Raw genomic sequence first — 16,490 nt, forward strand, 5'->3', positions numbered from 1 at the left:
AGAATACTGAATTGTACTCAAATACATTTTTGGCTGTAGAATATATTTAGCTTTGAATTCGACCAAAGGCTTTTATCAGTATATTCCATGATAGAATGTGCTTATAAAACTGCAAATAACATATATGATTTTTAATAAATTTTAATGCTATGTGATACAATGTATTGAGACTGAGTTTGAGATTTGACTTAAGTATTTTCGTGATATTGGAGCCTGACGTTAGAAAAATACGTTGTTTTATATCCCTGCTTTATCGCAGAGAATACACCCATTCTAAATCATCAAACTGTTAACATGTCATCTAAATATTACATAAATGAGATGTTGTTAATTTTGAAATAATTTTCCAACGGTTGTCTCAACAGTTGAATTTTGACATTTTAATGTTTATCATGATATCTTCTTTTTTCATTAGACGCTCTTTTTTCACAGGATGTCAACATGATATTCGTTCTATTGTCATTGTCCTCTGTGTTATTTAATACCTCGTGAGTAAATGAAGGATCCTTTTCAATTTCAGTATGTTAATTACAGAAAGAAAGAAAACCATATTGTTCACAAAAGTGTAGTGGATTTTATGCGGGCTGGTACAACTGCAGGCGGGGAACTAAATCGCAAGAACCGATCGCACAATTCGTTAACTGAATGCAGGGCAGATGTAGAGTAGAAACACATATGTAAAGATAACTTTATACTATCTTAAATACTGTATTTCCATTCATATTATGTAGTTTACATACTTTTTTATTGAAAGCACCTTTAAGTTTCGTTTAATTTGCTAAATCGACGTAAGTTAAGATATTACTTATATGGAAACCGCCCCTCAACACCACTCATCAAAGCGAATACAAAACCACCGCATTCACCCGGCACTACGGGGCCATCGGGAAGGTAAAAACACGGCCCCTTTCCCCGGCTATCCCCGGTATACCCCCGGACCTTGGGGGGCCGTGGTTACAATTGACTGGTGCATGAACACTGGTCGAAGTAACCAGCTTTATTCTAATTGCCATTGTTATCGAGAAGAAGGACACAATTCCCTATATGATGCATAAGGCATATAGCTCAACTGTTGTTGGACGACATGTGCATTTTACTGACTCAAAAGTAAGCATTAAACGTGTACCAGTTCAAACATAGCAAAATTACTATTTATCACAGAGCTATTGACATAGTTGATTAACATTAACCTACAAAATCGTCAATTTAAATACAACTATGAACTTTAATTGTTTAAAACCAAAAGCTAAGATTGAAAGGTAGGTTGGTATTCCTTTCATGATTGTTTGAAAAAGATACAATATTCAATCATTGTTGATTATATTGTCTTTGAAATACCTACTGATTGTTATTTAAAAGAGTAATGATTACATTGGTTTTGATTTAAATTTGAATGCATTTGCAACGTGTAAGAATAATTATAATTACGTTCATTAGTTTTTTTTAAAACTGCGTCATTACTTCTAAGGTTGTCGTATCGTTAAGTGCACGGGCTGTCTAGAGTATGCGTCTTATTTGTGTTGTGTTTGTCTTATTTGTGTATTTGTCCCATTCTCTGATGGTATTTGATCTTCCTACCGTAAACATGATAGCAGTTCTAATATCGCTGTACGATAAGTGTGCTTTGTTACAGTTTACTTTTAAGGTTCTCTGAGTTCTGCGCAAAATTCTCATAGCATATTTACATGACAGTAACGCTCCATACAAGTACTGTACAAGACTGTAGCCTAACGGTAATACCATGTTATCATTAAGTTAAAACAATGGATATCCCCTTAGCAACCTACTTGACATCACCGGAACTTATAGTTTCCTTTGAGCTCGATTGTGACGAAAGCTTGTGGAATTACTCTTGAGATTGTTTCCTGGGCAGAAACAAGTGCTTGTGCCCATTGAAGAAAGTATCACTAATGGTGTTTGAATCCACAACATCTTGGGTGAGAGGCAAATATCTATTCCAGCATACCACACTCACTCTCCGGCATGGTCTTTCCACACAGATAGAAAACAAAAGTTTATATAACAATCAAGAGACCACCAAGCAGTAAACCCAGACGATCGCACATAAGACAACAAACAAGCCATCACACAAGAAAACTCACAATAAACACACAAAACCACACAAAAGAACACACAAGAAAACACACACGACAATCTACAAGAAAACACACACAAGAATCCAGTCCACAAACAACACACAAGACAACACACAAGACAATCCATAAGACAACAAACAAGACAATATACAAGACAACAAACAAGACAATCCATAAGACAACACACAAGACAACACACAAGACAATGTACAAGACAACACACAAGACAATCTATAAGACACCACACAAGACAATATACAAGACAACACACAAGACAATCCATAAGACAACACACACGACAATATACAAGACAACACACAAGACAATCCATAAGACAACACACTAGACAATATACAAGACAACTCACAAGACAATCCATAAGACACCACACAAGACAATATACAAGACAACACACAAGACAATATACAAGACAACACACAAGACAATCCATAAGACAACACACAAGACAACACACAAGACAATGTACAAGACAACACACAAGACAATCCATAAGACACCACACAAGACAATATACAAGACAACAGACAAGACAATCCATAAGACAACACACACGACAATATACAAGACAACACACAAGACAATCCATAAGACAACACACAAGACAATATACAAGAAAACACACAAGACAATCCATAAGACAACACACACGACAATATACAAGACAACACACAAGACAATCCATAAGACAACACACAAGACAATATACAAGACAACACACAAGACAATCCATAAGACAACAAACAAGACAATATACAAGACAACACACAAGACAATCCATAAGACAACAAACAAGACAATATACAAGACAACACACAAGACAATCCATAAGACAACACACACGACAATATACAAGACAACACACAAGACAATCCATAAGACAACACACACGACATTATACAAGACAACACACAAGACAATCCATAAGACAACACACTAGACAATATACAAGACAACACACAAGACAATCCATAAGACACCACACAAGACAATATACAAGACAACAAACAAGACAATATATAAGACAACACACAAGACAATCCATAAGACAACACACAAGACAACACACAAGACAATGAACAAGACAACACACAAGACAATCCATAAGACACCACACAAGACAATATACAAGACAACACACAAGACAATCCATAAGACAACACACACGACAATATACAAGACAACACACAAGACAATCCATAAGACAACACACAAGACAATATACAAGAAAACACACAAGGCAATCCATAAGACAACACACACGACAATAAACAAGACAACACACAAGACAATCCATAAGACAACACACAAGACAATATACAAGACAACACACAAGACAATCCATAAGACAACAAACAAGACAATATACAAGACAACACACAAGACAATCCATAAGACAACAAACAAGACAATATACAAGACAACACACAAGACAATCCATAAGACAACACACACGACAATATACAAGACAACACACAAGACAATCCATAAGACAACACACAAGACAATATACAAGACAACACACAAGACAATCCATACGACAATACACAAGACAATCCATTAGACAACACACAAGACAATCCATAAGACAACACACACGACAATCCATAAGAAAACACACACGACAATCCATAAGACAACACACAAGACAATCCATAAGACAACACACACGACAATCCATTAGACAACACACACGACAATCGATAAGACAACACACAAGACAACACACACAAGACAATCCATTAGACAACACACAAGACAATACACAAGACAACACACAAGAAAACACACACGACAATCCACAAGACAACACAAAAGACAACACATACAAGAATCCATAAACAACACACAAGACAACACACAAGACCATCCATAAGACAACACACACAAGAATCCACAAACAACACACAAGACAACACACAAAACAATCCATAAGACAACACACACGGGAATCCGCAAGACAGCACACACGATAACACACACGATACCACACAGGACAACACACACAGGAATACACAAGATAACACACAAGACAACACACAAGACAACTCACAAGACAACACACAAGAAATCACACAAGACAGCACACATGACAGCACACTATACAACACACAAGACAACACACAAGAAAACACGCAAGATAACATACAAGACAACACACAAGAAACCACACAAGACAGCACACATGACAGCACACTATACAACACACAAGACAACACACAAGAAAACACGCAAGATAACATGCAAGACAACACACAAGAAAACACGCAAGACAACACACTAAACAACACACAATACAACACACAAGAAAATTCGAAAGACAACATACAAAACAACACACAATACAACACACAAGACAACATACAAAACAACACACAATACAACACACAAGACAACATACAAGACAACCCACAAGAAAAAAACACAAGAAAAGATGCAAGAAAACATACAAAACAAAACACAAGACAACACACAAGTAAACACACACGACAACACACAAAACATTCCACAAGATAACACACAAGACAACTTACACGACCACACACAAGACAACACACATATCCGACGTATAATTTATGTAAATAGATAACAAAAACAGCCTTTGCATAATTAATGTTAACACGCTTAAAATAACGCACTGTCTTCAAGTTTAGAAAGTTATTTCTATGGGACCAGCTATCACATTGACGATCATTTTACAAATGTTTTCATGTATCACAAGGTAATATATTTGTACAATGTCGTCCAAGGCGCAATAAAACACATGTAAATATCCACGTTTTTTTGATGTTCTTACTTTACAAATCCTCGACATTGCCAGGACACGGTTTACAGTGTCACGTGGTTATGTTAGCACCACTGTTACTACAAATAGGATACTGTTTTAGTGAATATTAAAACTAGAATATTAAGGATTGTTGTGACACAATTACGACATTGTTTTTCGTTTCTATTTCGTTTTTAATACCAGTCTGATTGTTATTAAACTGGTTTAACCTTGTCTGCCAAAATGGTTGAATCTTGTAAACCAAAGAGGTTTATTCTTTTATGAACATTTCCTTCAGACCGATAAGATTATTTGTTGGTAGTTTTGTCTCCAACATCTTTCTTTCAACAGGCTTCAAACACAGACTGTTCTTTGATAACCGGGCGATCTAACTCTTAACCTTGTTCTCAGACAAACAACAGCAATCATTGGTATGTACGCCCTTCAGGTTTGGAAACACCATTCAAGCAAAGCGCTGCTTTCAAAACCACCTAACTTTTTACCAATGTCTTTGGTGAAAAAGAAATACATACCATCAGTGAAAGTAATACTTCATTCGGAACAACCCGGCCATTAACCATCGAAAACAACCTCGGATGAATAATTATGGACGGCTTATAATGTAAATCGCGTATTAAATTGAATGTAGCCGTTAAACGTTATGACTTTACTCTTTTGAATCTTTATTAGTTATGCACTCAATTTAAACTTAAGATATACAGAAAACGCGTAGCAACACTACATGTAGTTAAAACTTTTATTTAGATTTTTACGAACTATTTTTTCTGATGGACCGGCATACATCCGAGGTTGTTTTCGATGGAAAACTTCCGAGAAGTTCCGAATGTGTAAAACTGATAAGTCTAAAACAGTTAAAAGATACATATTTTCAAATTAGGCTTAAAAAATGTAACTGCCATTAAGTGTCGAGAAAACGATTTATGAAGTAAAAATGAAACCGGTTGTCCGGTTTGCGCAGTGGTAAGTGCATTCGCTTCTCACCTAGACGACCCGGGTTCGTTTCCCGGCATGTGAGTTCAGTTTGTGGTCACCAAGTCGGACAAGTGAGTTTCCTCCGGGTACTCCGGTTCCCCCACAACACAAGACCACACTCTTGTGAAACATCGTGCCAACGAGAGTGATGAATATAAGTTGCAATAGCTTGTTTCAGATTCGTTGTAAAATAAATAAGTTTAAACTAAATGTAAATGACTTGAAAATGCGCTTCATCACCGAAACAACATCTCAAAACCAGAACACAATGGGCCGATTGTTCAGAACATGGTTAAATCTAACAACTTAACTTGAAAGGTTAAATATTTTATCATGTGCTAATAAACTTGCATAAAACAAGTAAATTGTCTCAAATCTTGTCAGAAATTCTGAGAATCACACGTGTATCAATTAAATTTTCAGTGCAGTTACAATGTTAAAGTTAACAACGATGTTCACTGTTATAAATTTCCGAGCAATCAGCCCGATTTATATTTTCCATAGAGCATCACAGATAATCTATTTCACATTCAATGAAAACTTATTCGTGATATGTCGTAAAATATCTCGGTAGGTTGACAGGACGAAATGCTCTTATATAAGTGATCTTATTATCAGTGAATACGATACACGCTTCCATATCGTCATATAATTTGAGGAAGGTGTTTTGCTTGAGTATGTATGAATTTAATTATCTATTAAAACGGTATTGCTGCAAATATTTGACACGTTTAGTATTCAGCACAGTACTTAACGTGTCATACTCTTCTTCCAGCGCACATATATCATAAGCAACAGTCAACAGTCAAACGCACAGGCAAGCAGGACACCCACGTATGGAAGAAAGACGCGTGAGGCGGTCACCTTCACATCTATAAACAAACAATTTACATGCATACCATCTGGGTTTCTACTTTGCTCTGTTTTATATAGATAAAGATAAGATAAAGAAAAATATTATACATATTATATGATTATTTATGATGATATTAGTTTCTGTTTCCTTAGTAACTGTTTCAACTGTTTCCGCCATTGATACTGTAATTTATTAGGCAGGCAGACGCAAAACAACCAAGATATCGAAAACGGCAACAGGCTGACGGATAAACACTTAAGATACCGCAAACGGCAACAAGAAGGCGGATAAACATTCAAGATACCGCAGACGGCAACAATAAGGCGGATAAACACTCAGGATACCGTAAACGACAACAGGAAGGCGGATAAACACTCAAGATACCGTAAACGACAACAGGAAGGCGGATAAACACTCAAGATACCGCAAACGACAACAGGAAGGCGGATAAACACTCAAGATACCGTAAACGGCAACAGGAAGGCGGATAAACAATCAAGATACCGTAAACGACAACAGGAAGGCGGATAAACAATCAAGATACCGTAAACGACAACAGAAAGGCGGATAAACACTCAAGATACCACACACAGCAACAGGCTGACGGATAAACACTCAAGATACTTCAAACAGCAACAGGCAGACGCAAAAACAACCAAGATACCGCAAACGACAACAGAAAGTCGGATACACACTCAAGATACCTCAAACGGCAAAAGGGAGGCGGATAAACAATCAAGATACCGCAAACGGCAACAGGCAGACGCAAATACAAACAAGATACCGCAAACGGCAAGAGGCTGACCGATTAACACTCAGATACCGCAAACGACAACAGGAAGGCGGATAAACAATCAAGATACCGCAAACGACAACAGAAAGGCGGATAAACACTCAAGATACCGCACACAGCAACAGGCTGACGGATAAACACTCAAGATATTGCAAACAGCAACAGGCAGACGCAAAAACAACCAAGATACCGCAAACGACAACAGAAAGTCGGATAAACACTCAAGATACCCCAAACGGCAAAAGGGTGGCGGATAAACAATCAAGATACCACAAACGGCAACAGGCAGACGCAAATACAAACAAGATACCGCAAACGGCAACAGGCTGACCGATTAACACTCAGATACCGCAAACGACAACAGGACGGCGAATAAACACTCAAGATACCGCAAACGGCAACAGAAAGCTGGATAAACACTCAAGATACCACAAACGGCAAAAGGGAGGCGGATAAACAATCAAGATACCGCAAATGGCAACAGGCAGAAGGCTAAACAATCAAGATACCTCAAACGGCAACAGACAGACGATTAAACAATCAAGATACTGCAAACGGCAACAGGCAGAAATCTAAACAATCAAGATACCGCAAACGGCAATAGGCAGACGGATAAACACTGAGATACCACAAGCGGCAACAGGAAGACGGATAAACACTCAAGATACCGCAAACGCGACAGGAAGCTGTATAAACACTCAGATACCGCAAACGGCAACAGGTAAGCGGATAAACAATCAAGATACTGCAAACGGCAACAGGAAGCTGGATAAACACTCAAGATACCGCAAACGACAATACGAATGCGCATTAACACTCAATATACCGCAAACGACAACAGGCAGACGCAAAAACAACCAAGATACCGGAAACGGCAACAGGCTGACGGTTAAACATTCAAGATACCTAAAACGGCAACATGGAGGCGGATAAACAATCAAGATACGCAAACGGCAATTAACAGGCTGATAAACAATCAACATACCGCAAACGGCAACAAGAAGGCGTATAAACACTCAAGATACCGCAAACGGCAAAAGGGAGGCGGATAAACAATCAAGATACCGCAAACGGCAACAGACAGACGGTTAAACAATCAAGATACCGCAAATAGCAACAGACAGAAGGGTAAACAATCAAGATACCGCAAACGGTAACAGACAGTCGGTTAATCAATCAAGATACCGCAAACGGCAACAGGCAGAAGGCTTAACAATCAAGATACGGCAAACGACAACAGGCAGACGCAAAAACAGCCAAGATACCGCAAACGGCAACAGAAAGGCGGATAAACACTCAAGATACCGCATACGACAAAGGGTGGCGGATAAACAATCAAGATACCGCAAACGGCAACAGGCAGACGGATAAACACTCAGATACCACAAACGGCAACAGGAAGGCGGATAAACAATCAAGATACCGCAAACGGCAACAGGCAGGCGGATAAACAATCAAGATACCGCAAACGCCAACAGGCAGGCGGATTAACAATCAAGATACCGCAAACGGCAACTAGAAGCGGATAAACATTCAAGATACCGCAAACGGCAAAGGGAAGGCGGATACACAATCAAGATACCGCAAACGGCAACAGGCAGAAGGCTAAACAATCAAGATACCGCAAACGGCAACAGGCAGAATGCTAAACAATCGAGATACCGCAAACGGCAACAGACAGACGGTAAAACAATCATGATACCGCAAATGGCAACAGGCAGAAGGCTAAACAATCAAGATACCGCAAACGACAACAGGCAGACGTAAAAACAACCAAGATACCGCAAACGGCAACAGAAAGGCGGATAAACACTCAAGATACCGCAAACGGCAAAAGGGAGGCGGATAAACAATCACGATACCACAAACGGCAACAGGAAGACTGATAAACACGCCACTAAAGACGACAATGTCAACAAAGGCGCAGAGGCAGTCATCTTCATTTATCCTGTCACTTGCGTACAAATCGGTCCAATAACAAGGTGCCGTGTAAACTTTAGTTTATTAGGATAGTAGACCACGCGATTTTTATCTATAGTCAGGTGGTCATGTGACCGCGAAAACGAACTTCTTTTCTATATTATGCAATGTCAGAGGAACAGCACAAATACTGTTTCAGTATCTTATCAATGGACCACCTACAGCCGACCTCAATAATCACTCGCCCATAAAGTCCCATCATTATGAAAAAATAATGACACTGGCAAAACAATCGACCTGAAATCTATATGTGATGTGAAAATCTAACCCCACCCGAAAATGCTGGAAACTGTGAAACAGCATTCAACGATACTCGTCGATAGTTTATTCCATTTCTGTGGTGAATGACAAAATCTCACTTACAACAGAAATGAATGATCTCTTTGCCGGTTCAGTTCTGAACATCCAACACTTTCAACATAAATTAAATCCATTTAATATGTGGCGATTGTTTGTAAACACTCGTGATCTTGAATCATGACCTGTGTACTGTACTCTGTGACTTGCGGAATAATTGTTACATCATCAGATGATGTATGTAGACTGATCCATGCTTATGCACGTTTAAAAATTGTTTTTTATGTTTTGAATTGATATTGACGTATTAAATGCAATGACTTTGAATATAAACGTATTAAAAACGTTTTCAGAACTGTTTTGGTGGCGATTTAAACATGGATACCGAGTGTGATGACGTCAACAGGAAAAAACAGTTCCCCCCTTACTTTTAAAAAGATACTTAACAATTTAAGGTGTTTATATTGTTTATTTAAACAAAGTAACAGGATAAATAGAATACTAGGTTAGTGCCGTGGATGGAGGATGTTTATCTGGCTCGGCTGCGGATTTTATCGGGTGAGCCAAACTATAAACAAACCCTAGATCTCATCAAAAATTGTTTTGTTTGTTGTTTTGTTATTTTGTTTTATCCTCTTCAATAATATATTATAGTATCGTTTAAAACTGTTGGTATGTTTGTACTGCTAGTCACTACTACGACTAATTTTGCTGATAACTAAGCCTTGTTATAGTGGTTTATGTTTAACTATATTTAACCAGCTGTAGTCAAGATTTATTACAGTTTCATTGCATCTAGATGACAGAAGAAATGCGATTGTAATCGAATAGTATTCACAAGATGCATCGCCTGGCATGATTATTCTCTTTTGCGCTTTAAAATGCCTTTCATCCCAATAGCAAAATAAAAAAGACGATTCACCTTAACCACAAGTTAACCACTACAAAGGCTGTTAAACATTATATGTTTATTTGGTATTAATTTGTTATTTCGAAAACAATCTTCCTTCTTATATCGCGTTAAAGCGTCTTTATAGTACGGCAATTTGCCTTAGTTTCATAGACGGATAGTGGTCAATTGTATACGTGTTTTGTTTTATTTTATATTAGCTTTAAAACTGTTACTTTTGAAGTGAAATCATACACAAACGAGATTGAATTTAAGATAAATGAGCTTGCTTTGAGGGGGTGTGAAATGTAGGATTTTCATGCAAATATTTAACGAATTCGACCGCAAAGTGTCTTTAAAACTGCACATGCGTTTGTAAACAATAAGATCAACATTAGCTGTTTTAGCTCACTAACTTAAATATTTCGTTCAGTAACAATTGAAACTAGAACGAGGCGCTGAACAGAACGATAAAGTTTTTATTGATCGAACTAGACACGCACAAAAGGCAGCTGGACAGACGAACAAACAAAAAAAAAACGGAAAAAAACATATATAAAATATATGATTATGACATTAATGTCAACCAGTCTTAGTCTTAGAATTGAATATTTCGCCTGTTTTGAGAACACTGATGTACCTAGAGCTATGTTTCATTGTCAGGGGACGTGGGAGGTTGTCAGCTTCATTATACTCATTTTATTTAGATTTAAGTAAGGATTAGACAAACAAACTTTAATATATAGCTAACAAAGTGGATGTGGTCAAGTTTTGATAATTGAAGGACAAACTCCGGAATAAGAGGGGTGTCCCAGTTATTATAAAATCAAGTCATTGCAATACAACGAACAAACAATTATTTACAAATGTATGTATATGTATTCATTTTTTGCATGATTTGGGAACATTTCACTAAAATATCTCATTAAAATAATGTATATGTACCATTATTAGACATAATATTGCATTGTTGTGAGTAGGCTGGCGTCCAAAATAAAATCTTCAAAAGGCTCAGACTGTTGTTTTTTTCTGCAATATGCAGTGCATCTCTTAAAAACTGCATCAATTATGTTTAAGAGAATTCATTGTGGGATTACCTTTTGTCAATACATGAGAGGCATGTTTAAGATTTTAATTCAATAATCCTCCAAACCACAGAACACATGATGAGCTTTGTCTTATTTGGAAACAAAGTCTTACAGTGTCACCGTGCTGAATGTAGATAACACACATTTCATGCTGCACTAATCAAGTTTCAGTCCCTACGTCAAATTGTGATTTTGATGAAACAAGTGTGTTTAGAAAAGTCTTTTTGCGCTACAACAACATTTGTGGGCCAATGACGATCGAGGATTTACCCTATTTAATGCAGCTCCATTTTTTATCTTTCGAACCAAATTACCACGTGACTTCATAGAGGGCGGAGCCAGTGAGTCAAGCGTGAACACCAAATATGTTAGAGTTCATTTTGGCTATATACAGACAATGGTGCGAGCGTTCTCGCTGCGCTCGCTCCATTTTCTGTAGATAGCCCAAATTATATCTTAACAAGTATATACTTGGATGACTGTTACGTGCAAAGTCTCTTTATTTCACTTGTACATTTTTGTATCAAACAGGCTGAGTAATACATATCATGAGAGTACAAGTAGTTATACCTAATAGACGGGCGCTGGGTTCACATCACTAGCGCAGGTATATTGCTTTTGTCTGACAATTTATTTGTAACTTGATAACATTTCTTGAAAGGTTTCTCAAAGAGATTTAGTCATCGTTTTATAAAACGGGTTCTTTGAAGTGAATTTTAATATCTGTCTTTGTCTGTTACCATGTCAAAAGACAAAAAAAAATCTTCTAAATATCTATTTGTCGTTTCCTGTGATCTAAGCAAATTGGAATTAGGCATCATATCTATACAATGAAATGTAAAATGGCAGCTGACAATGTAAAGAAATTATTATTCTAGGAAGAGGCTGGGTTTTGTTCAGATGAATATTTAATGCAAAGCACATGCTAGACGGTTTTAAATAACTGTTGAAGCGATCAGCGGAAACAGAAATGCTCCCAGTGCTAAATGAATCTTGACACTTGTAACAATATGTGAATGTATTTACACTTTCTGTCTTATACGTATCTCTCATGTAGAATTTCTGCATGATCATTGGTAACAGGTGTGACCCAGTAAGGCGGTTTTATTTTCAATAAAATAAGTGTACGTTTCATAACCTATGTTTGGTGTCATTAATATAGACTTCCAATTGTTTGCCAATTGGCTACTCCCTGTTTAGTTTAAAAGTCTTCGAAAGAAAATGTTCAGTTCTGTAAATGGCATGTCGAATCAAATACAACAATATATGAATTTCCAAAAGTTCAATATGAATGGCAAATGAATGATAATATATAGTTCTGATAATACAATGAAACTACAAGTACGCGCGCCTAGCAGCCAACACGCAATGTAAAGTATCTAATGACACAAGGCTAACAACCAAACAACAACACACTCGCTGATAAATCACACACAGTTTGCATCAATAATAAAACATTGTATGAAACGAAAACTTACATCTAGTCATACGATTCTGATCAAATCCAGTTGACTGTTGCCCAGCCACATGGCTTATCGTAAGACAGATTACAGTTATGGACACTGCTACCGCCATTGTAAGGTATTTCCGCATTTGAATCAGCTCATTGAATAATTTATTCTGTAAATAAATGAGACAAATATGATAGCAGCTTTTGGATGAAGCTATTGTCATTTTAACAACAATACAATACATTAAGGACTGCATTCTCAGCGTGTTTATCAACATAGCAGTTACTTATCCCTAGAGCTATACGCAGTCTGTGCGTTTGTTTTATCTAACAATTGTTTGCAAATCATGAAAATGATTAAGTGGTACTCTTATTTGAATTTAATACATACAAATGTCTAACAAATATAAATTTTGAATGATAAACCTTTAACTACTTACTAATCAATGCATTTATGGAAAATATTAATTAGTGATAACAAGATTGAAACCGTGTATTTAATAGCTGAAAACGCACAAATATTTATTAACTGGTGGCGTTCCAAAAGATTTACAGTGAACAACTACCGTCTCATAAGGAAGAAATACTGTGTTTTCTGCACCTTTCTTTCACATTAAACACGGTATCCTTCATAAGAACCACTGTTTTCGATATTTATTCATCCTTTTGGATAAACTAAAACAATTGCATCAATTGTGGTACACCTTTTTTGGAAGTAAGAGTGCATTTTTAAGGAAATAAATAAAGTTTGTGGCAACCTGCTAATAAAAAATATAATCAGTTGACAAATGCATACAAAAACATAAAAAGTAATCCTGCATTGAATACTTATTTCTTACCTTAAGCGGTTAATCAAAACTCTGCACACTACACCGTGATGTTGAAGTTTACATAAGTTCAAATATAATTTGCATTTTAATCCTTTTTAAAAACAAATATTATTCTTCTTTAAAATAATACAAACTTTGTTTCCAAGTTTACACTTTTCTTGAAATGTTTTATCTTTCTGTGTGTTGAGTATAATTATACTTGTGTTATTTTAACTTCATTCAATGATGCATAGGTGTCGTTTCCACCTAGCTCCGTCTCAGTGTTGTACACTAGTCTAATGATTCATCTATATACCGTTACTGTTGTTCAATAAAGCTTGGCCGCTCTGTCTTTAAAAGAAGTTCGACAATCAATTAATGCGCATGTCAGGATTTTATTACTGACCAATCATATTTCTTGACATTCGTAATGAGCGATACTTTTCTATAGTGAGAATTTGATGGATGCTGTCGTTCTGCTAACCACGATTGATATTTAAAAAATAAATGATTACTTTGAATCGCTGAGTTTAAAAAATGATATTTTCCTGAAAAATAATTAAACTAATTTATGTTTTCCTCGTACAACATTTCGTAAATTAGTTGTATTACAAATTAAAAAAGCTATTAACATGCCAATGACATAATGAAGTTAAAATAAAAAGCCTGACACGTTGAAGGACACGTTTTAAAAGTGACATTTAATAAAGTGATATTGTTGATATCCTCTTAATTAGTACTCTTAGGGATATTGAACAACAGCATTATAAAAATAATACTTGTTGTTAGTTAATGAATACATACAAGGCAAGCATTTTAACAGACCCTGCACTAATATATATGTATGTCGCATAAAAACATTGGGACTTTGTAGCATGGCAGACTTATAATAGTAGGTATCATGTTGGCCGGCGTCGTCAATGTTATCGTCCACGTGTGTTATGCTTATTTATAATATGATGTCTTAATGTGTTACCTTCTTCAAATAAAGCAATTATTATTATTATTATTATTATTATTATTATTAGAAATCCATATTTGACAAAATATTTTTACCGCCTTTAAGCAGCTGTAAATGTGTGTTACATTATAAAAGGGCATGGTATCTCAAACGACTTTGATCAACAGCCTGCTCATACTATTCACTCTGGAGCCGTTGTCCCTGAAATTTCAAAATGTGATCAATTTCACTTTGTCCTTTCTCTTACTTCATCATTTCCTATATAAACCTACCTGAGTAGATGCGTGACAGTTGCAATGGGGATAATATCTCATTTTTATATAGACAAGCAGGTCGTAATACCAGAGTTATGGAACACGGACTGTAAACATGTGACGACATTAACTTTATCGGCTTTCTACCTACAACATAGCATACCCTTCGGTCACAATGTTTGTAGGCATACTATCTTGATATTTGATTTTAATACACAACTTCATCATTCTCTTTGCTAATAGGCCTTTTATTGTCAATCTTTGTACAATTCACCTTGTATGCTTCTTTAACCACTCATTTGTTCTCATCAAATCGATACCAACTTGATGGCAATACAGCAGGTTTGATTGCTTGTTCAAAATATTGTTACATTTACTTTACAGTTACTGGCCTTGAATTTTCAAATTTGACCATTTTGACATACATAACATAACATGTTTGAACTAGCTTCATTAAGCTCAGTAGTGAAACATATCGCTCTAGTTACATCAACCAACTCAACATGAATATTTATTCTGTAAGTTTCCATTCCAACAAGTGGGCGCTCTAAGCAGACGACACCTTCAATTCGTTGAATTCTAAATTTGATACACAATGTAGTTCATGAAGGTGTGTAAATTGCTCTAATACAAGATCAACAGAGAGTTCTGGCCTCCATTCGTCTCAAAGACGAAAACTCAGTTATAAATAATTGTTTGAATAAATGTGAGGTCGGGCGTTTGAAGGCCGGTTCATTGCCCTTCCCCACTGCCTCATCCCCACCTTAATGGATATTTTGTATGAGCTGTTTTCATTGTGGGTGCGGCCAAGCTTTCGAAGAGTCCGTTATAATAAATCAATTATTACTTCATTCTCAGCCTTTTTGCCTTACATTGGTATTTGTAATTACAATATAGTCAGATAGGTAGGCTGCATACTTATAAAACCGATGTTCTAGTGCACATAGGCGAAAATCATTAAGATTACTGAACGAGATTAAGTTCAACAGAAGCTAACTTTTACAAATTGAGTTAAAAAAGAAATCAGCGCCTTAATCATAAACATCTGTTAAAGATTTGATCGATGTCAAATGCTCTACTTTGATAGTAACATCCTTGTGAAATATGAATCAGAAATGGTATAGCGGTTTGTCCTTAGTGTAACCAATTTACAAAATATAGAAACTGACAGTCAAGGTGTGAGATGTGATGAAACACTGCGGTTTATGGGAACAATGTGAAACTGTCAATGACCAGTTT

At 36.4% G+C, this 16,490-nt stretch overlaps 1 protein-coding gene across 1 annotated transcript in view; it reads right to left on the minus strand.

Moving 5' to 3' along the window:
- Positions 1-14,325, minus strand: part of LOC128203791 (uncharacterized) — a 36,562-nt gene extending 22,237 nt beyond the window's left edge. Inside the window, exons 1-2 of the mRNA XM_052905336.1 lie at positions 14,067-14,325; positions 13,256-13,397 (exon numbers count right to left, since the gene is read on the minus strand). Of these exons, the coding sequence (XP_052761296.1) occupies positions 13,256-13,370 (115 nt within the window). The 5' untranslated portion in view covers positions 13,371-13,397; positions 14,067-14,325. The remainder of the gene's footprint in view (positions 1-13,255; positions 13,398-14,066) is intronic.
- Positions 14,326-16,490: the final 2,165 nt, after the last annotated feature.

Source organism: Mya arenaria, chromosome 9, assembly GCF_026914265.1.
Source record: "Mya arenaria isolate MELC-2E11 chromosome 9, ASM2691426v1".
NCBI lineage: Eukaryota > Metazoa > Mollusca > Bivalvia > Myida > Myidae > Mya > Mya arenaria.